The sequence below is a fragment of the Mesoplodon bidens genome (genome assembly GCF_964165515.1).
Source record: "Mesoplodon bidens genome assembly, chromosome: 18".
Taxonomy (NCBI): domain Eukaryota; kingdom Metazoa; phylum Chordata; class Mammalia; order Artiodactyla; family Ziphiidae; genus Mesoplodon; species Mesoplodon bidens.
The window spans coordinates 46545211-46567179 of record NC_138175.1 but is presented as its reverse complement, the minus strand read 5'-3'; the positions used below and the strand labels follow the sequence as shown (position 1 = coordinate 46567179).

Below are 21969 nucleotides of genomic sequence, written 5' to 3'. Positions count from 1 at the left end.
ATGACTCTCTTACCTTGCTGAGTTGTTAAAACTCCTAACTGGATTAACTCAAAACTCCACACTAAAGGCTTTGCAGAAGTAAATGTATGCCCCCATTCAGGCATAAAAACTATTTTCCTCAGTTATTATGGTGTTGCAGGACCCCAAGATCAACCCTCCCTCCAAGGTTCAATGATTCACTGGGAGAACTCACAGCAAAACATACAAAGCAAAATCAGCAAAAAAGAAAAGGTGCATTGGGCAAAGTCCAGGAAAAACCAGCCACATGCTTCCAAGGATCCTTTCCCAGTAGAGTTACCCAGGCCATTAACTCCCCCAGCAACGAGTTGTGACAATACATGTGAAATAGTACCAACCAGGGAAGCTCATTAGAAATTCAGTACCTAGGGTTTTTATTGGGGCCTGGTCACATGGGCAGTCTCTGCCTGGCACATACCAGAATTTCAGACTCTCAGAAGGAAAGCAGGTATTTAGTATAAATTATATTGTTTGCCCAAACACTTTAGGCACAGTAAGCCATCCTTATCAGTGAGGATAATGGGAATCTTCTCAAAATCCAAGTTCTAGTTGCAAGCCAAGGGCCAAACTTCAAGCAGGCCTTTCTAAGGATAAGAAGTCTCAGGTCTGCTATGTTAATCCTTTTCTGCACACTACTGTCCTAAACAAAATGTCTGGCTTTCAACAACAACAAAAAATTTCAAGGCATATGAAAAGGCAAGAAAAATCAAGACACTCCCAAAACGCAAAGCAACAATCAGAACTAGACTCAGGTGTTCTTAGCTTGTTGCTGCATAACTTCAATCTCTGCCTCTGCCCTCACACAGCCTTTTTCTATATCTTCTCATCTTCTGTCTATTGTTAAGTGGATTTAGGTCACATCCAGATAATTGGGATAATCTCAGCTAGCGATCCTTAACTTACTTACATCTGTAAAGACCCTTTTTTTCCAAATAAGGTCACATTCACAGGTCCTGGGGGTTAGGATGTGGACATATCTCTACGGTGTCACCATTCAACCCAAAACAACCTGTTACTATATTTAGTTTTATCCGAATAGATTTCCTTAGAATTCTCCTCTTATGTCACTGATCTCAGTGGTTTAGCAGCGCAAAGACCAAACTCTTGATCTACCCATTCTATAGTTTTATCTTAGTAAATGACAATTCTGGTCTTCTAGTTTCTTGGGCTGCAGTATTTGGGTTGGCTTAGGTTCCTCTCTTTCTCTCATATCCCACATCAAATCCATTTAGCTCTATCTTCAAAATATATCTAGAATCCAACTATTTCTCCTAACTACCACTGCTATCACCCTAGACCGAGTCACCATTATCTCTTACCTGGATTATTCCAACAGCCCATTGGCTAGTTTCCCTGCTTCCTTTTTTGTCCCCCTACACTCTACTCTCTACTCAGCACCCCAAATGATGTCTTTTAAATATAAGATCATGTCACTCTTCTGTTCAAAACCCACTATTGCTTTTACATCTTGCTAAGACTAACCAAACTTCTTAAAATATTCTCCAAGGCCTTACATAATTTGTCCTCTCATTAGCTCTTTCACCTCATCTACTACTCTCTACTTTGTCAGGCTGGCCTACTTGCTGCTCCTTGGATACACCAGGCTTGTATCTAACATGGCATTTATGTTCAGCTGTTTTCTCTGCTTATAATGCTCTTTATCCAAATATCTTCAAATGTCACTGCTTCTTCCTTTTGTTTTTGCTCAAATATTTTCTTCTTAGGAAGGCTTTTCCTAACCATTCTATTTAAAATCATAACTCCCTTGTCACTCACTATCTTATTTCCAAGCTTCATTTTTCTCTACAGATCTTACCTTTATCTGGAACACTATATACTTCATTTACACGTTCACTGGTCACTTTCCCAGACTAGAACGTAAACTCCTCGAGAACAGGAAATTTGGACCGTTTTTTTCACTGATGCTTTCCTAGGGCTTAGAACAGCATCTGGCACAGATAAAGGGCTCCATAAATATCTGCTGAATGAAGAAATACATTTTGACAGCAACAGGAAATAGGCACTTACATAAATTTTTTGGTGGAAATGGAAAGTGATTCATCTTTTGTGGACTGCAAATACTTATACATAACCTCTGACCCAGAACTTCTTAGAAGAAATCGAAAGATGCACATGCACATCTGTGCAAAGCTGAATATATAAGGATTTCATTCCAAAATTGCATAAACCTGAAAACATCCTAAAAATTCACTAACATGGTATTAGTTAAAGTATGACATTTCCCCAACCATAAAGCATTATACCACCATAAGAAAGAATAAGGAATATATATTAATATGGAGTGTCTTCTAAGAAATAATAGTGAGTAAAAAACAAGGTGCTTTATACTATACTAACATTTGTGAAAAATAAAGATGTTCTATATACGGATAGGTTGGTATAATCATAGAATAACTCAAAGTAGTTAACATAAGAAACTAGTCACTGTAGATACATGTGGAGAAGAGAAATACTGAAAGGGAGACTTCTTTTTTCACTATAACCTTATTTAAATTTTTAAAATCGATGAGATGATTCCTTTAAAAACAATCATGAAATAAAAAACTTGGCAGAGAGGGGAGCTAAGAGGAAAGTAGCAATGATTTCTAAGCTAGCCGCTTCTCTTGGTAATGGAGATTGCTGAAATATGAGTGTGGGAAGTCAATGACAATGGTAAACTATAACCCTGACGCTTTTAGCAATGGAAAGATAGAAAATGGAATGTAATAAGAAGAATCAGCAGCGTGAAACAATAAGAGTTTTAAAAGACTGCAGATGTATGAAGGACTGACTGCATATGTAGGCTATGAAAATGAAGAGAATATGGTCCTCTAGGATCTGCTTAAATAAAGAGGGCACTGATAGAGGAAGAATGATGAGTGAAGGATTCACATCAACTAAAACTCAAGAAGAGTAGGGTCTATATAGCAAAACCTGGAAAACATTTTATGGTGTAAATTGCCTCACTGAACATCTGTCTGTGCTCTCCCTAGTCCCAGGCACATCTGCCTGGCTCCCACTCACTCACTTGTACAGAAAAGGCTCCCACTCCTTTTCATTTCTTCTACTCACCACCCATGGCCTATTTTCTTGTCCTAACTTGAAGATTTCATGCAGTTTGGTGATGTGAGAGCCTGTATATAGGAAAATCACAAAAGGCTTGAATTCAAGCACCATCTCCAAACTCAGACTGACCTTGGGCCTTTAAGGAAGTTACCATATAAAGAGGAACAAAGTAAATAACCTTTTGCCTTAAAGGTTGAGCATATACAATCATGTCACAGAGGGCTTGAGACTATCTGAAGCCTACATCTCAAAGCTGAAATCATTATGCCATGTAAAGATTCTAAATATATCAGAGATGTCACTTTATTTTCAAAAGTTGGATTATACGGAGAAGTTAGCCATACCTCATGTGGCTATGTTGCTCTAGTTCTCCAGCATCATATACCTATACAACTTCCTCTAAACATCTTTTAATTGTGGCTGAACAATCACATCTCTGGATATTTACCTCATCAATGTCTCCCAAGGAACAGAGAAGAGAAAAACATCTGGGGATAAGTTTGTGGATGTAACCCAAAATAGGCACCCCCATAATAAAATACACCCTGTTTAAAAAGCCATACTGATTCAGTATTCTATTCCAGAACAAAATGTTTGGAATCTTAAGTGTAAGTTATTTATTAAATATAAGTTATTTATTATATCAACAGGGAGCTTTTTCTCCTTAAAATTGAATCTACGGGAAGACATATCCTATTATCTCAGTTTGAAGAGGAAATGAGGCTGAGAGGATTCAGATTCCTCTACTATCTCAGCCACCCAGGCAGTGGCCCACAATCACGTGATGACACACATACTTTCATACACACACAATCTTGCCCTACCACGCGCACACACACACAATTACTCCCAACCACACAAGCCCACAATATGACCCTCCATCCTCACAAAGCCACTTATAATCTTGATCCCACCTCTCTCTCACACTCATCAATTTTACCTGCATGCAGTCTCTCTTCCATTCAACTAACCCCTAAATGTAGTCACACACGCAATCTCATCACGGTCTCACACTCGGGCCCTCCTTCACCCACTCTCGCATACGTGACTGGGCTTGTGGATTTCTCCCCTTCAAACTCCCTAGGCTGCTTTGGTCCCAGACACTCACGTCCCGCATTCGGGTTCGCTCTTCTGGCTCCCCAACACTTTCCTCAGCAGCTTGCCTCTAGGCATCTGCGCGCTCCCAGGGCAAAGCGTAATTCTTAGCAGCCTCCTGGGCATTTAACTGCGGCCACGGCCCGCCTCAGAGCCTAGGGAACGCAGTCTATCTTGGCCGGGTCCGCTCCGCCGCCGGCAAAGTCCTGGACTACATTTCCCAGGAGGCCGTGAGGCCCAGGATGTTGCAGGGTGAGCGCCAAAACCTGAAAGAACCGCAACTTGAGGCTGGGATGTGTCAAAGAAGTTGCACCAGACAAGGTAAACAGATAAGGAAGGCTTATTATAAAGACTATCGCAATAGGGAAGAAAGATTGAACTCAGCTGGGTATGTAACAGTAGCTGGGGATTTATAGCCACTGGGCAGGGTGATGGAGTCAGTGCAGTCGACTTGACTAAAGTTTGGTCGAGGGAGTTCTTGTCAGCTGAGACTCGCGGAGGCCTCAGGTGCGCTGCGGAATCCAGGCTTCCGCGGCCAGGGGGAATCAGGATGAAGAGGAGATAGCTTTTAGCAGCCTGTCGCTTTCTGGACTACATCTCCCAGAGGCCTCTAGGCCTAGTGCTCCTTCCCGCGAGAACTAGGCCTTCTCCTGAGGAGTGGACGGGATTTTCTGAAGAGTTGGGGCAAACGGCCTCAGGGTGCTGTGCGAGGTGCTGGACTCTATTTGTTTCAAGTAGAGTGGAGCGGTGCTGACCACACCGGAGGAGTCGTAGGTGAGATGGCCTGGAGCCCGGGGTTGGAGCCGGGAGTGTCTAGAACCTTCGGCCTCTACGGGAGCCAGCTGGGAAGGGGAGATCGTGAGGAGTGTGTGTCTGATTGTGGTTGTGTCTCTGTGTCTGTGTGACCTTGTACCAAACTGTGAGGGCGGGAGACGGGCTTGATTGTGGATTTGATTGTGCAAGTGTGATGGGGGTTTAATTATGTGACCGGGTGTGGCACTGTTTGCGAGTGTGAGGTTCCTTGACCGCGGTTGTAAAACTGTGTATACACTTGGGATGTGTGTGTGTGTATTTATGATCATTTGCTGAGCCGTGGGTGTGGGATGGCTTAACTGAGATTTGTGACTGTTTCTCCTTGGTGTGTGTGTGTGTGTGTGTGTGATATTGTTGGTGGTAGGGTGCGTGTGAATTTGTCATTGTGTCCCCATGATGTATGTCACTGGGAATATGAGTACGTGGGGGTACATATGACTGCGATTGTGACTGACTGTCCCCGGGGTGTGTATGATTGCGTGGCCGTCTGCAGCCCATTTTGTTGAGGTTTGGGGTGCCTGTGTGCCCGTGGTGTGAGTTCCTATGATTATGTATCCATATAGCACTGTAGATGTGGGGCTCGTTTGTCTGTGCCTTTGTGACTCCAGCGCTCTGTTACCAGGAGACCTCTGTGAGCTCAGGGACACATTCTGCCCAGAACTGCAGATGACCGTGCTTGTCTGTAATGCTGGTATTGAGCAGGACGCCCAAGACTTGTCTGACCTAATATCTGTAGGTGGTGGGTGGTAGGTTGACTTGGGCTCCCAGAAGAGCCTGGTTTTTCCTGACTCCTTTCTCTCTCTCCAGCTCTTCTCTGCTTGCAGAGTCTTCCAGAGTGGAGTAAAGAATGGCTCTTGAACATCCACAAGGCACCTGCAAGGTAGCTTGTCGTTTCCCCTTGTTTCCTGAAATCCTCTTTTCTATGTCAGGATATGACTTACTTTCCTTCTCTTGAAAATTCTTGCCTGTCAGGTGACCTGATCTATGGAATTTTTCCTTTGAGAAATGTGATTTGCTCCAAAACCCAACCCACACATGTGACTTTCTCTTCCTAATTTGACAAATGGTTTAATTTTTCTTTATGCTCTCTTAAAAAAATATATTTCTTTTTTATTATAAGATGAAATTATCTTAAATAATTTCAAAAATGCAATTCCCAATGAAGAAAATTTAAATTCCCAGTTAAAACCAATGCTAACTTTTTGATAATTTCTTCCCAGTATGTTCTATGTACATATATAAAGTGTGATATTTAAAAATTGATTTTATTCAGCATTTACCATTTTACAGACAACATTTTCACATAAAATTATATTTAAGTATTTCCCCACATAATTTAATATTGGAAACATTTTTAGAGGTGCGTATTTATTTGAATGCCTGTCTTTTTTTTCTTTCAAATTAGATAAAGAAATGGCATTTAACACCCATTTGTGCAAATAATTATAAAGACCGATGTAAGGAATACCCAGGTCAAGAAAAAGAATACAGCCATCTCTAAAGCAGCCTCTGATGTACCCCTCCACAATCACAAACAATTATGCTCTTCTGGTGATAACCACTGTGATCATTTCTTTGTCTTTCATTAGAGCTTTGATATGAATTCCAAAACCACATAGATTTAGTTTTTGTCTGTTATCTATCTTTGTATGAATAGACATTGTTTTGTGTCTTTTTTCATGAAAAACGTTTGTGAACTTCATTCATATTTCCTATAACTACAGTTTATTTTTTTCCATTGCTCTCTATATACTATCTTGTATAATAGTATCAGTTTACTACTTATCTATTCTACTTTTCATGGACATTTGACTTGCTTCTAGTTTTTGGCTGCTATAAGCAATGTGACTACAAATGTTTTGTGCACATATTTTGGTACACATGTGCTTGTATTTCTTTAATATATATACTAAAATTGTAATTAAATTGTTGAGGGATAGGGTTTGCACATCTTCAATTTTACTAGACAGTGCTGGACTGTTCTCTAAATATACTATGCACGTTTTTTACTTGAATCAGCAGTTTAAAAAGGCTCCTTTTGTTTCACAGTCATGCCAGCTCTTGGCATCGTCACACTTTAAAATTTTTGCCAATTTTGTAGATATCTAGTATTATCACATTTAATTGATATGCCTGTATTGTCAATGAAATTGAACACTAATTCTTGCCAGCCTGGATATCCTCTTTTGTGAAATGCTTGTTCAAATATTTTGCCAATTTTTAACTGGGTTGTTTTTCTCTAACTGATTTATAGCAGTTGAATATATGTATAAAATATATATACATAATATGTATCTTCTATATTTTAGTTTACTGTCAGTTGCACATGTGACAAATATTATCTTCTACTCTGACTTGGTTTTTCACTCTGGTGTCTTCGGGTGAATAGAGGTTTTGGATTTCAATGTGATGAAATCTTTTTCAATAGTTAGTGCTTGTTTAAGAAATTTTCTGCTACCTCAAGGTAATGAAGATTTTCTTGTGTTCTCTTCTAAAAGCTTCCTAGTTTTTAGCTTTAACATGTATGTTTTTACACTACCTGGAATTGATTTGTGTAGGGTAGGGATTCAGTTTCATTTTATCCCCCGTGTGAGTGAGTATCCAGTTGCTCCAGTATCATTTATTGAAAAGTTCATCTTTTCTACACTGAGCTGCAGTGCCATTGTAGCCCAAAATCAATGACCATTATGGCTACATCTGTTTCTGGACTTTTTGTTTTGTTCCATTGCTCTGTTTGTCTCCCCTTGCAGCAATACTCTGCTATCTTATTCACTGTGACTTTATAATATTTGGAACAAGTCCTCTTACCTTCTTGTTCCTCAAGAATGTCTTGGCTGTTTGTGTTTCTTTTCATTCCATATACACTTTTGAAATAGTTTGGTTCTGCTCAAACATCTTTCGGGATTTTGACTGAATTGCATTGTGTCTATAATTATGTGAGTAGAAATTTGGGGAATCGTCTAATAACATGAATCTCTCAATTGATATTATATTTTCTGCATGTTTCTCATCAAGGTCTTGATTATCTCCTGTAAATAGTCTTTGGCAGGGACTTCCCTGGCGGTCCAGTGGTTAAGACTCCGAGCTCCCGATGCAGGGGACACAGGTTCGATCCCTGGTCAGGGAAGTAAGATCCCACATACCTCAAGGCGCTGCCAGAAAAAAAAAATAGTCCTTGGCAAATAGGAATAATTTAATCCATCGTATATAGTATTTCCCTTCTGCATTGACTGCCAGGAATTTGAGCTCTTCAGAAATGATCAGTTGTAGTAATAATCTTAGCCTGGGTTTTTGACATTGAATACCTATGATGTATGACCTTTGTGTATGATTTAAAATTTTTAATTTATTCTTAGCCTCCTCAAATACATTTTTGAAAGTGGGGGATATAAAAATGAGATATAGACTTAGATACAGATGTAGATATTTATTGTCTAATATTTTTATTTTAATAACATTCTTGTCTAATCAAGTCAGTTTTGTATGGTACCTTTTGCTGTCCTCCCTATATTATATTTCTTTTTTAACTACTCTTTCCACTTCTCTTCCCCAGCCCCCTCAACCCCCTCCCCAACACTATCCTCCATCAGGCAGTTTCTGCCTCTGCCTCTTTGCCATCTATTCTCACTAACACTTTAGTTTAAATATTGGCTCCCTCAGAAAAAAAGGAAACAAATCATCCCTCGGGTTATTTTACCTACACTACTAGTCTCTGTAACATTGTATAAAAATTAGGGATTCTAGTATCAAATGTGACATCTGATCTCAGCTACACCACCTACGAGCTGTTTAACCTGTAAACAAGAGGTTCTCATTCTCAATGTTGTTGAGAATGAAATAAGATATGTAGAACACTTGGTACACATCAGAAATTAAATAAATGTTAGCTCCCCTCTCCTTTATTTCCCATTCTTGGGACCTCTAAATCAATTATGGTATAAAGTGGTTGCCTAAAAGTCTTTTGGTGGGTCCCAAAGTCTTTTGGTGCGTCCCAAAAGATCTTTTTTTTTAATTCCTGAGGTATAATCGACATATAACATTATATTTGTTTCAGGTGTACAATGTAATGATTCAGTATTTGTACATACAGTTGACCCTTAGTGTGGAGGTTAGGAGCGCTGACTCTGCACAATCAAAAATCTTCATATCACTTATAGTCGGTCCTCCACATCCATAGTTCCTTTGTATCTGCATTCTCGGATTTAACCAACCACAGATCCTGTAGTACTATAGTATTTACTACTGAAATAAATCTGCTTATAAGTAAAACTACTCAGTTCAAACCCATGTTGTTCAAGGGTCAACTGTATTGCAAAATGATCACCACAGTAAGTCTAGTTAACATCCATCACCATACATAGTTACAATTTTTTTTCTTATGAATTTTAAGATTTACTCTCTTAGCAACTTTCAAATGCAATACAGTATTATTAACGCTACACCATGCTGTACATTATATCCCCAAGCTTTATTTATTTTATAACTGGAAGTTTGTACCTTTTGACCCCCTTTACCCATTTCACCCAACCCCACCCCCTCACCCCCTGTCTCTGGCAACCAACAATCTGTTCTCTGTGTCTGTGAGCTTGTTTTTTGTTTGCTTATTTGTTTAAATTCCACATATAAGTGAGATCATAGGGTATTTTTCTTTCTCTGTCTGTCTTACTTCACTTAGCATAATACCCTCATGGTCCATCCACACAGTTGCAAATGGCAAGATTTCATTATTTTTCATGGCTGACTAGTATTCCATTGTGCATTGCCTACCTGTTGTTACATTATTTGAATAGTTTGTATTATGTATTTGAATTTTTAAATTTTATGTCTCTGCTTGTACCTGTGCCATGTTTAGATCATTTCTTTTTTAAAATCTTTGAATACTTGGTCAAATATGTCACTTTTCTGAAGATAGCTGTATTCTCTCTTTCATTACAAAAAAAAAAATTTATTACAACAAATTTGTAAAACACAGAGAAGCACAAATAAGTAACAAAAGTTATCTGTAATCCTGTCAGTTAAAGACAGCTGCTGTCGGGCTTCCCTGGTGGCACAGTGGTTGAGAGTCTGCCTGCCGATGCAGGGGCCGCGGGTTTGTGCCCCGGTCTGGGAAGATCCCACATGCCACGGAGCGGCTGGGCCCGTGAGCCATGGCCGCTGAGCCTGCGCGTCCGGAGCCTGCGCTCCGCGGCGGGAGAGGCCACATTGGTGAGAGGCCTGCGCACCACAAAAAAAAAAGACAACTGCTGTCAATACTGAGAATTTGTTTCTAAATGTGATCATACTATGGCTACTGACCTGTAACCCGCCTTTATCATGCCAAAATATCAATACATTGTGAACAACTGTCCATGTCTTTACACATTTATCTTTACCATGAGTTGTAATGGCCTTATCATGTTACCATTTTACCAAGCCCCCTTTTTTGAACATGGTTTGCTTACAAATTATTGCCATTATAAACAATGAGCATCTCCTTAGGCCAAATGCTAGTGCTTTCCTTTTTAAATTTTATTTTATTTTATTTTATTATTATTATTTTTTTTGCAGTGCGTGGGCCTCTCACTGCCGTGGCCTCTCCTGTTGCGGAGCACAGGCTCCGGACGCGCAGGCTCAGCGGCCATGGCTCACGGGCCCAGCCGCTCCGCAGCATGTGGGATCCTCCCGGACCGGGGCACAAACCCGCGTCCCCTGCATCGGCAGGCGGACTCTCAACCACTGCGCCACCAGGGAAGCCCCTAAATTTTATTTTTAGTTAAATTATATTTAGTTAATAATTATAATTTTGTTATAAAAATAATTTGTATGTTATGAAGGGGTTCAGGTCTGATGTAACTACAATCTCCAATCCAAGGTATCTACCCAAAGTACCCAAAGGTAGCCACTGTTATCAGTTAATTATTTATCCTTTTTAAATATCCTTTTACATGCATACACATGTAAATGTGTATGTGGTACTGTTTTGTCACTTAAAAATATTTCTATATAAAAAGGATTATAAGTGTATCCTGCAAAATGTGGAAAGTAACTGAATTATAGAGTGGGTCCAAGGATTGAGTTGGTTCACATAAAACACTTAAAAGAGGACCTGCCCATTTACTTAGTGTCAGTTAGTAGTCACTCTGTAGTTATTGTTACTGTTTTTGCTTTTTATTCTGTGTGGAGAATTGTTCACTTAAGTATAGAGCTCATTTTAATTGCTTCATGTAAGGCCATATTTTATAATATGAAATCATGGAGATAATAGAGTACACATATTCTAAACTTCAGTAAACACTTCCAGTACACCCAGCTCTCTCTGCTAGAACCTGTGTTTCCACTGCCATTAGGTTACTTTTGGCTGCATAAGGCAGAAAAACACAACTGGAACAAATAGAACAGAGTTAATTATTTCATTTAATTTAAGCTGGTTATTCTTAACCTTGGTTACTGATGTCTGGGTCCCACTCCCAGCGATTCTGATTTAATTGGTCTGGGATATAACCCGGACATCATCATGTTTAAAAGATCACCAGGTAATTCTAGTGTGCTGCCACAGTTGAGAATTAATGACTTAAAGTCATACAAGATGAGAAGAAAAATATTAAGAGTTAATTGGTCTGGAGTGGGATTCAAGCTTTAGAATTTTTTAAAAAGCTACCCAATTGATTCTGATAGCAATCAATTCAGAACCACTGGCCTAGGCAAATCATGATTCATTTTCTGGAGCTGATGAAAAAAAACCATGGAAAAAAATTCTTGTAGCAAGGAAGTAGGGGAGGGATGATTTTGAGGGGGGCAGTCAGTAGTATCTGTCATACCTGTGCCCTTACCAGCAATTAACAATAGGAAAATATCACCGTTTGGTCATTTTAGTGGTGTTTTGGGATAAAACCTAAAGGCGATGGTATACATACATGTTTAATCAGCAGTCTTCATTTTTTTTCAAAAGCAAGGTTTGACTTTTGTGAATCTTACATATTTTAAATCTTCATTAATTTTTTTTCTGCCTTTTTTGAGATTCTTTTGTTGCAGTATTGAATTCAAATCAGTTTTATTTTTTAAAAGGAGTTTAATGTTATTAAATTTTCTTTTTGGGGGGGTAATTTTCTTACCTGTGTCCAGGTGTTTTTTGCATGTATTGTATAATAGAATAGTACCAAGTATTCTTGGGTACTCTGCTCAGATTCACCAATTGTTTACACTTTGCTCCATTTGTATTATCATTCCTGTGTGCACTTGCAATTGTTCTGCATCTCTATATGTGCATGTGAGGACACACACACATACACAGTACACACATTTTATCTGAACCATTTAAGAATAAGTTGCAGACATTTGCCTCTTTACCCTTAAACACTTCAGTGTGTTATTTCCTAAGAGCAAGAGTATTCTCTTACATAACCACAGTACAGTCACTAAAATAAGAAATTTAAACAACAGTGCAATACTGTTATGTAACAGTCCATATACAAAAGTTTTTGCTAGTCTCAATAATATTCTTTGTAGCAATTCATCCTACTTACATCACACCCTCTCTCCCTGACTTGCTATCCAGGATACAGTCTAGGATCACACATTGAATTTAGTTATCATGTCTCTTTTTAGTCTTCTTTTTTTTTAAGATTTAATTTTATTTATTTTTGGTTACCTTGGGTCTTCGTTGCTGCAGGCTCAGTAGTTGTGGCGCGTGTGCTTAATTGCACCGCAACATATGGGATCTTCCCGGACCAGGGCTCGAACCCGTGTCCCCTGCATTGACAGGTGGATTCTTAACCACTGCACCACCAGGGAAGCCCCTTGGATTCTTTTTTTTTTTTTTTTTTTTTGCGGTACGCGGGCCTGTCACTGCTGTGGCCTCTCCCGCCACAGAGCACAGGCCCCAGACGCACAGGCTCAGCGGCCATGGCTCACGGGCCCAGCCGCTCCACAGCACGTGGGATCCCCTGGAGCAGGCACGAACCCGCGTCCCCTGCATCGACAGGTGGACTCTCAACCACTGCACCACCAGGGAAGCCCTGGATTCATTTTTTAATCTGCTCCTTCATTGTGGTTACGTTATTCATTTCAAATACTTTTAGGTTCATTTATTCCCTTTGTATTGTTTGATTTTTTAATTAATATTAATCCATTCTTGTTTATTTGATTGTATGAACATGGTTCCAAACATTAAAACTATACAAAAAGATACAGTTAGAGTAGTGTCACTGTGCTCCCATAACCTTCGTTTTAGTGAATATTGTGCACTGAATTGTGTCCCCCCACCAAATTCATATGTTGAAGCTCTAAACCCCCAGTACTTTACAATGTGACTATATTTGGAGACAGGGTTTTAAAAGAGGCTGTTAGGGTGGATCCTAAACCAATCTGACTGGTATCCTTATATGAGAGGAAATTTAGACACACAAAGAGACACCAGGGATGCCACACAGAGGAAAGACCATGTGAGAACACAGTGAGAAAGTAACCATCTGAAAGCCAAGGAGAGAGGCCTCAAAAGAAACCAAACCTGCTGACACCTTGATCTTGGACTTCTAATCTCCAGAACTGTGAGCAAATAAGTTTCTGTTGTTTATATCACCCAGTCTGTGGTATTTTGGTTTGGCAGCCCTTGCAAACTAATAGTAAGTTATTTCCTCCTGGCTCATAGTATCTACTTGTTCCTCTGGAACATGATGAGGTTGGACCCTTGTTACAGGTCTAGTGGCAACAGAATGGTTCTGGTGGGTCATGAGAATTAGCATGCCTTTTCAGGTACTGCTCCAGGTGATGTTATTATAGGGTTTTCAGTCAGAGGAAAGCTAGTCTCCCAGACACTGGATTGCAAGCTTCTTCCACTGGTAAGAGAGGCCCAAAGCAAGTTGGAGGTTCAAGATTGTCAGTTTCATCTGGGTCCCAACCAGATGTCCCAGTTCCATATTTAAGTATCTCATTCTTTCCCAATCAAGTCTCTACCTTTCACATGGAAATCATGGCAAGACTATGAATTCCTATTTATTTCCTTCCTGTTTCTTGGTTTACTCCAAGAAAACTCCAGGTATCAAAATGGGTTTTCGACGTAGATAGCATGTAAGAAGAGATAAATGTGTTAAATTTGTTGTGAGTTCTAGCATATCTGAAAGGGCTGTTTCAACCAGTACACTGGTTCTTTGGCAGGGCATGGGATTCTAATTATTATTTTCTCTCAGAAATTTGAACTTAGGACTTCTGGCTTAGAATATTTTTGGGAACTCCAAAGGTATTTTCTTTCCTGGTCTTTTATTTATGCACTGTGTTTTTACTGTTTGGATTCTTTTAGGGTATTTTCTTTGTTCCTACTGTCCTAGAACCTAATGAAATTATATCTTAGTGTGAATAATTTTTATTCTTTATACTAGGTATCAAGCGAGCCCATTTAATGTGGAGATTTGTGTCCTTCAGTTCTGGAAAATCTTCTTAAATGCTACTTTTAAAAACAATCTGTTTCTGGTTTCTGTTTTCTTTGAAAGTTTTCCAACATACAGAAAATTAGAAAGAATATTCAGTTCTTTGCCCCATATAGCCATCAGCTAAAATCACCAATTGTTAACATCTTAACACATTTGCTTTATTTTTCTAAATACACACACACGCGTGTGTGTGCGTGCGTGTGCATTTTTTTCCCCTGAATCATTTGAAAATAATTGGGGACATCCTGACATTTTACCCTTAATACTTTTAGCGTGCATCTCCTAAGTATAAGGACATTTTCCAAACAATAACAATGACATATCAAATCTATGAAAATTAATATAAACTCACTAGTACCACCTCAAACATTTTATGTTCAAATCTCTCCAGTGGTTCCCCCAAATGTCTTTTTTTAGCTGATGTTGTGTTTTTGTTTATTTACTTGGTTGTTTGTTTGCCTGATCTCAGATCCAATCAGGATTCATGTATTATTTTGGTTGTTGGGCTTCATTGTTCTCTTTTAATCTAGAACAGCCTCTCATTTTTTTTTTTTTTTTTTTTTTTTTTGCCGTACGCAGGCCTCTCACTGCTGTGGCCTCTCCCGTTGTGGAGCGCAGGCTCAGCGGCCATGGCTCACGGGCCCAGCCACTCCGCGGCATGTGGGATCCTCCCAGACCAGGGCACGAACCCGTGTCCCCTGCATCGGCAGGCGGACTCTCAACCACTGTGCCACCAGGGAAGCCCTCTCATTTTTGTTTGTTTTATATGACACTGAATTCAAGACAGTTGCCTTATAGAATGTCTCACAACCTCCATTTGTCTGATGGTTTTCTTATGGAAATAGGAGGCTTAGATTCAGCTTACCTATTTTGACAAAGGTGGTAAGGTGTATTCTATTGCATTACATCAGAAGGCAGAGTGTCAGGTTGTTCCACTGTTGATGATACCAAGTTTCATCATTTAAGGTTAAAGGTACTGAGTACCAAACCTTTCCAGTATAAAGGTACATGTTTCCCTTTTTAATTAGTAAATCATATGTGGATTGATGCTAAGAGACTAAGTGAATATCCGTTATCTTGACCATTCACTTTCTGATTTTAGAACCCATTGAGGATCCTTGCCTGAATCAATTATTAGATTGGTGATTTCAAAATGGCAATTTTCAGATTCCTTCATTCCTTCTAACATCCTGCCTGATACTTGGCAGATGCTTAGCACAGTTTCAAGAATGGTCTCCTCCCATTAGATGTTGACCTGGCTTGCATGACCTTCCAATGTCTTTCCTATTTTCTGTTCTTTTTTTAATTGAAGTATAGATGATTTACAATATTGTGATAGTTTCAGGTGTACAGCAAAGTGATTCAGTTATATATATATATATATATATATATATATATATATATATATACACACACACATATGTATATATTTCAGATTATTTTCCATTATAGGTTATTACAGGATATTGAATATAGTTCCCTGTGTTATACATTTCCTATTTTCTACTTTCATATTTTTGTACTTTTTAAAGAGATTTTTCACTTATCCTTTAACTCTTCTAACGATATGTTTTTATTCCCACTTTATATTTTCATTTTCTAAGTATTCTTTTTTGCCTCTTATTCCTTTTATGTTATCCTATTCTTCTATCATGTGAAATGGCTTCTCATATCCCTCTGAAGATATTAGTGGTGGCTTCTGGAATTTTGTTTTCCTATGTGGTTTCTCTTCTAAGTTCCTTTGGTGTTAGTTTAATCTCTTTTATGTTACAGGATTTCCTCAAATGATGGTATTTGTATCAGTATTATAGAGTATCAGTATTATAGAGTGGACACTGAGAAGCTGATTTAACTTTTTGTATGCCAGTTAGTAGACCTTCTTAAGTATGTAATGCTCCCATTTCTTAAGCCTTTCTGGGGTTTGCAGCATAAATCATCCCCTTCTGTGTTTTCCTTACTTTGGGGTTAGGTTTCATCTTTCTTTGTTAAGTTGTTCGTCATTTCTCTTCACGCTTTCCAGCTTCAAAAGTTGTGTTGCTGCTATTTCCTCTTCAATTTTCTTTGACTTTGTGGGTTCCTTTTGTTAAAAAACCAGTTCATTCCTTTTAGTGAGATTTTTTTAAAGGACAGGAATAACCACATGTGATTCACTTTCACTGTTTGAGAGAAAGTATATCCTTTTCTAGAGAAATATTATTTTTAGAAGTTTATTTTTAAGAATAATGAATTTTGAGACTAATTTATTATATTAGCCATTCAGTAAATGTATTTTGATCTTTTTGTGTGTGCCAGGGTTCAAGCTGACTAAAGTAACAGACATTACCCTTGCCTTCCTCAATCTTGGCTCTGTGGTAGCAGACAGACATTAAGCAAATATTCCAAAAAAAAAAAGAAATTTGCTGGGGACTTCCTGGCAGTCCAGTGGTTAAGACTTTGCCTTCCCATGCAGGGGTTGCGGGTTTGATCCCTGGTCAGGGAGTTAAGATCCCACGTGCCTTGGGGCCAAAAAACCAAAACTAAAACAGAAGCAATATTGTAACAAATTCAATAAAGCCTTTAAAAAATATAGGAAATTTGCAATTGTAGGGGATAAATGTGTAATCATTCATTACCAAACACTAAACACAAAGAAAGGAAGAAAAAAAGAAAAGTAAAAAAGTGCTTTGAGAAATAATGGCGAGATGTGCAAAAATTAAGACTGAGTATTCAGAAAAGATCTTTATTAGGGTATGCCAGTTAGCAGAGATCTGAACAATGACCAGGAACTTGCAGGTGAAGAGTGGGGGCAGTGGGAAGGGAGGTATGGAAGAATTATTTCAAGTAGACTAAATTGTTGGGGAGGGGCATGTTACAGTTTAGTGCATTTGAAGAACGAAGTAAGGCCAGTATAACTATGGCTTATTGCTGACAGGAGAGAGGTATCATCTTGAAGAGGCAGGCAGTAGGCAGGTCTCTGAGGAATTTTAAAGACCAAGCTAAGGAGTGTGGGTCTTATCTGAGGGACAGTGGGAAACCATTGAAGCATTCTGAGCAGAACAGTGCCAGACTGAATATCACTCTGGCTGTTAAGGGTGCAAAACTGGAAATGCAAGCAGCTAGATAAAATACTGCTTTCATATCCAAGTAAAAGATAATTTTGGCTAGAATTATCTACTGACAGTGGGAATGGAAAGAACAATTTCAAGACATTTTTAGGCCGAGCCTAAACAAGCTTGCTGTTTGAGTATTGTAGGAAGAGAATGGAGCTGAAATGTTTTCACCTTTTGTGGCTTGAGTTATTTATTTGTTCAGGGTCTTAATTGATGTCTCTGAATCCTCTTATTTTCCTGGTCACTTTTATGGCATATAAGTCTTCCAAAATAATAGCTACCAAACACTGTGGCATTACTTTATACAACTGTGTAAATATCAATACATTAATGTGATTTCAGAATTATTTCAATAATCATCAGAGCTGGGGTTCAGAGTACTCATCTATCTGCATCCTCCTTGTAATTTTCCAGAAGTATCACATTACCTCCTATCTTCTTGTCCCTTTTCTCTGATTTTAAAACTACATTCTCAATTACTCCGCTTTTGGCCTTTGCTAAGTCCCCTTTTTTGTTCTCCCAAGTTCAGCCTCAAGACTTCGGATTTTACCAAATGGCATAAACAAACTATATTCTAACCACAACAGAATCTTCACTCTCTATTGCTCATTCCAGACTTACTCAGTTCAATAATCTTTTTTTTTTTTTTTTTTTTTTTTTGCGGTACGCGGGCTTCTTACTGTTGTGGCCTCTCCCGTTGCGGAGCACAGGCTCCGGATGTGCAGGCTCAGCAGCCATGGCTCATGGGCCCAGCTGCTCCGCGGCATGTGGGATCTTCCCGGACTGGGGCACGAACCCATGTCCGCTGCATCGGCAGGCGGACTCTCAACCACTGCGCCACCGGGGAAGCCCCTCATTAATCTTTCATAAAGATACTACTACATCTGAAGTAACTTTCTCTTCTATCTCCATCAGATTATATGCAATTTATGACCATCTAGCCTAGATTTTTCCTTCCTGGTGTAGTTACTTAAAGCTCCAAACAACCCCAAGAAATGGGTTAAATGATAATAATACTCATTTTTAAATGTATATGACACTAGTTAACAAAATTGAGTTGGGGCCTGGACATCTTTATATTTATTGAGCTCCCCATATCTTTAGGGTATTTTTATCTAAATCACTATCTAGGAACAATTGACTTAATCTATTTTCCTAAATAACTCCTTCACCTTCTAGTGTTTCTTCTCATTCTGTTTCCTTATCTGTTTGTCAAAATGCCCAATCATATATGAGAACTGTATAAGCCACTCTATATTAAAATGAGTTTCAGTTAAGTCTTTTCCTATCTATTATAAAAGTTTCATTTCTCCCAGAACACAAAAAAAGTGAATGTTTTTATATTTTCTTTCAGACTGTGAATCAAGGTTGAGACCAAGAATTATTTCTGAAAAAGGATATTTATGGAATAGAATCATCCTGATGGGAGATAATGGAAAGACTTATAGAAAACAGCATTGAGTGTTCAAGTTTCAGAGGTGATTGGGAATGTAAAAGCCAGTTTGAGAGAAAACAGGAATCTCAGGAAGGACATTTCAGTCAAATGATATTTACTCCTGAAGACATACCCACTTTCAATATCCAGCATCAGAGAATTCATACTGATGAGAAACTCCTTGAATGTAAGGAATGTGGGAAGGATTTTAGTTTTGTATCAGTCCTTATTCGACATCAGCGAATTCATACTGGTGAGAAACCTTATGAATGTAAAGAATGTGGCAAGGCCTTTGGTAGTGGTGCAAACCTTGCTTACCATCAAAGAATTCATACTGGTGAAAAACCTTATGAATGTAATGAATGTGGGAAGGCCTTTGGTAGTGGCTCAAACCTTACTCACCATCAGCGAATTCACACTGGTGAGAAACCATATGAATGTAAGGAGTGCGGGAAAGCCTTTAGTTTTGGATCAGGCCTTATTCGACATCAGATAATTCACAGTGGTGAAAAGCCTTATGAGTGTAAGGAATGTGGGAAGTCCTTTAGTTTTGAATCAGCCCTTACTCGGCATCAGAGAATTCACACAGGTGAGAAACCTTATGAATGTAAGGATTGTGGGAAAGCCTTTGGCAGTGGTTCAAACCTTACTCAGCATCGAAGAATTCATACTGGTGAGAAACCTTATGAATGTAAAGCATGTGGAATGGCCTTTAGTAGTGGTTCAGCTCTTAGGCGGCATCAAAGAATTCATACTGGTGAGAAACCATATATATGTAACGAATGTGGGAAGGCTTTTAGTTTTGGATCAGCCCTTACTCGACATCAAAGAATTCACACCGGTGAGAAACCTTATGTATGTAAGGAATGTGGGAAGGCTTTCAATAGTGGCTCGGATCTCACTCAACATCAGAGAATTCACACTGGTGAGAAACCCTATGAGTGTAAGGAATGTGAGAAAGCCTTTAGAAGTGGTTCAAAACTTATTCAGCATCAAAGAATGCACACTGGTGAGAAACCCTATGAATGTAAAGAATGTGGGAAGGCCTTTAGTAGTGGTTCAGACCTCACTCAACATCAGAGAATTCATACTGGTGAGAAACCCTATGAATGTAAGGAATGTGGGAAGGCTTTTGGTAGTGGCTCAAAACTTATTCAACACCAGCTAATTCACACAGGTGAAAAACCCTATGAATGTAAAAAATGTAGAAAGTCCTTTAGTAGTGGTTCAGCCCTTAATCGGCACCAGAGGATACACACTGGTCAGAAACCCTATGAATGTAAGGAATGTGGGAAGACTTTTGGTACTGGCTTGAGCCGTACTCAACATCAGAGAATACATACTGGTGAGAAACTTTATGAATGTAAGGGCTGTGGGAAGGCTTTGGAGAGGGGTTCAGAAATTCAGCAACATAAGAAAAGTCATGCTGGTAAGAAGCTCTGTGAATGAGAAACTCTATAAATTGGAATTAGGTAGTTAAGGAACCATACAATAAAGAGAATTCATACTAGTGAGAGTCCCTACAAATGTAATTAAGGTACATATACTTACACTTTACCAGTTAGTCAGTCTGAGAAAATTCATACAGAAAATAAACACTCTGAATAAAATATTTGAATATTTTAATCTAAATTCATTCCTTCATTACTTTCAGAAAATTCATACTTGTAAATATTATAAGTTGAAAAACCTTTTTATTGTATATTGTGCTTATTTTAAGCATCGAAATTTATTTGGGGGCTAACCCTGCTACTTTCTTTTTAATGTTCTTAATTTTTTGTGAAGTATACAGAATTACTGATGCATTTTAAAATTATTTTAAATTATTGAGGGTCTAATTTACCCTTTTTCTCCCTCCCCCATTTCTCATACTAACACCATTTATTTAATAACCATATCTATTTTTATATATTTTTATTGTATGTTTGATGGTAAGTTTATTTTTATACATATAAAGATTTGATATCAGGTCAGTCTTTGTTTTTAAAATTTGCATATCTGTCTATGTATCTGTGTGTCACCCTGTTTGTGTTAAGTTACTGTTACTTTTACATATCCTTTAGTATCTTGTGGATATGTACCTTTTGGAAGATTGTTTTATTTTCCTTTTAGAAACTTATACTATTCTTTTTGCAGAACAAGTTTCCTCCATAAAAATGTAGATATGAGTAAAAAAAATAGCTACAGTTATCTGTAATCTTACCAGTCATAGACAATCACTGTCAGATTTTTGGAGCAAATCCTGTAAGATTACATCTGGCATTGCATTTGAGAGAAAGTGTGATTATGCTATAACCAGCCTTTAATATTCTTTGTCTGTGAATAACCAGCCTTTAATATTCTTTGTCTGTGAATATATTGTTACTATTCCATTGGCTTAAAAGTATTTACCTGTTTTTATCAAACCCCCCATTTTGTCAAATAATGAAAATTTTGCCATTATAAAGAGTTACCTTGTTGGCCCCTTTTGAATGTGTCTGCTTTATTTATTTGTTGTTCATTTTAGAGATAATATGTGGCTCTCTTCTGCTTTTACTGATTTATACATTATAGGTAAAATTGTACTTCCCTTTGACTAACATCCCGACCTTAGTTACTTCCCCAACATAACCAACTTACTTATTCCTCCAGATCCTTTTGTATGCATGTATGTTGTGTTTATGGCAATGTGGGCCTAATTAGTGTACTTCAGAGGCTGGTTATGGGGATTCTACAGTTGTGCCCATCACATAATTAATACTTGGTTAGTTTAGCCATCATCATTGTTATCTCCTCAGTCTTTGTTATTTATGGAAAAACTTTTAACTGTGATCTCTACCTTACTCAACATCAAAGACATTATCATGGAAAAAAGACATCTATGTAAGTGAATATAGGAAAAGTTTGATTAACATTTATTCCTTATTGAACAAGGAATAATTCTTCTTAAAGAAAAATAAAGACTGTAAAGTGTAAGAAGGAAAAATACCTCATGAAACTTATGCTTCTAAAACTTAAAAAATGGGATAGATCCTTCATAAAAATCTGAACACTGAAGAATAACATCAGC

The 21969-nt window shown here is 38.3% G+C and overlaps 1 protein-coding gene across 5 annotated transcripts in view; it reads left to right on the top strand.

Annotated features, from left to right (window-relative positions):
* The first annotated feature begins 4412 nt into the window (after window positions 1-4412).
* The window catches only part of LOC308605610 (uncharacterized protein), a 34067-nt gene continuing 16510 nt past the window's right edge, over window positions 4413-21969 (top strand). For 2 of the 5 annotated variants that reach the window (XR_014013717.1, XR_014013718.1), the window contains exons 1-2: window positions 4849-4953; window positions 5800-5872. Coding sequence is in view for 3 of the 5 variants with exons in the window: in XM_081215819.1 (XP_081071945.1) it covers window positions 18918-20369 (1452 nt within the window). In the remaining 2 variants the exon portion in view is untranslated. Of the gene's footprint in view, window positions 4501-4848; window positions 4954-5799; window positions 5873-13368; window positions 13518-18839; window positions 20794-21969 lie in introns of those variants that run through there. The other 3 variants (XM_081215819.1, XM_081215818.1, XM_081215820.1) reach the window with 3 other exon arrangements.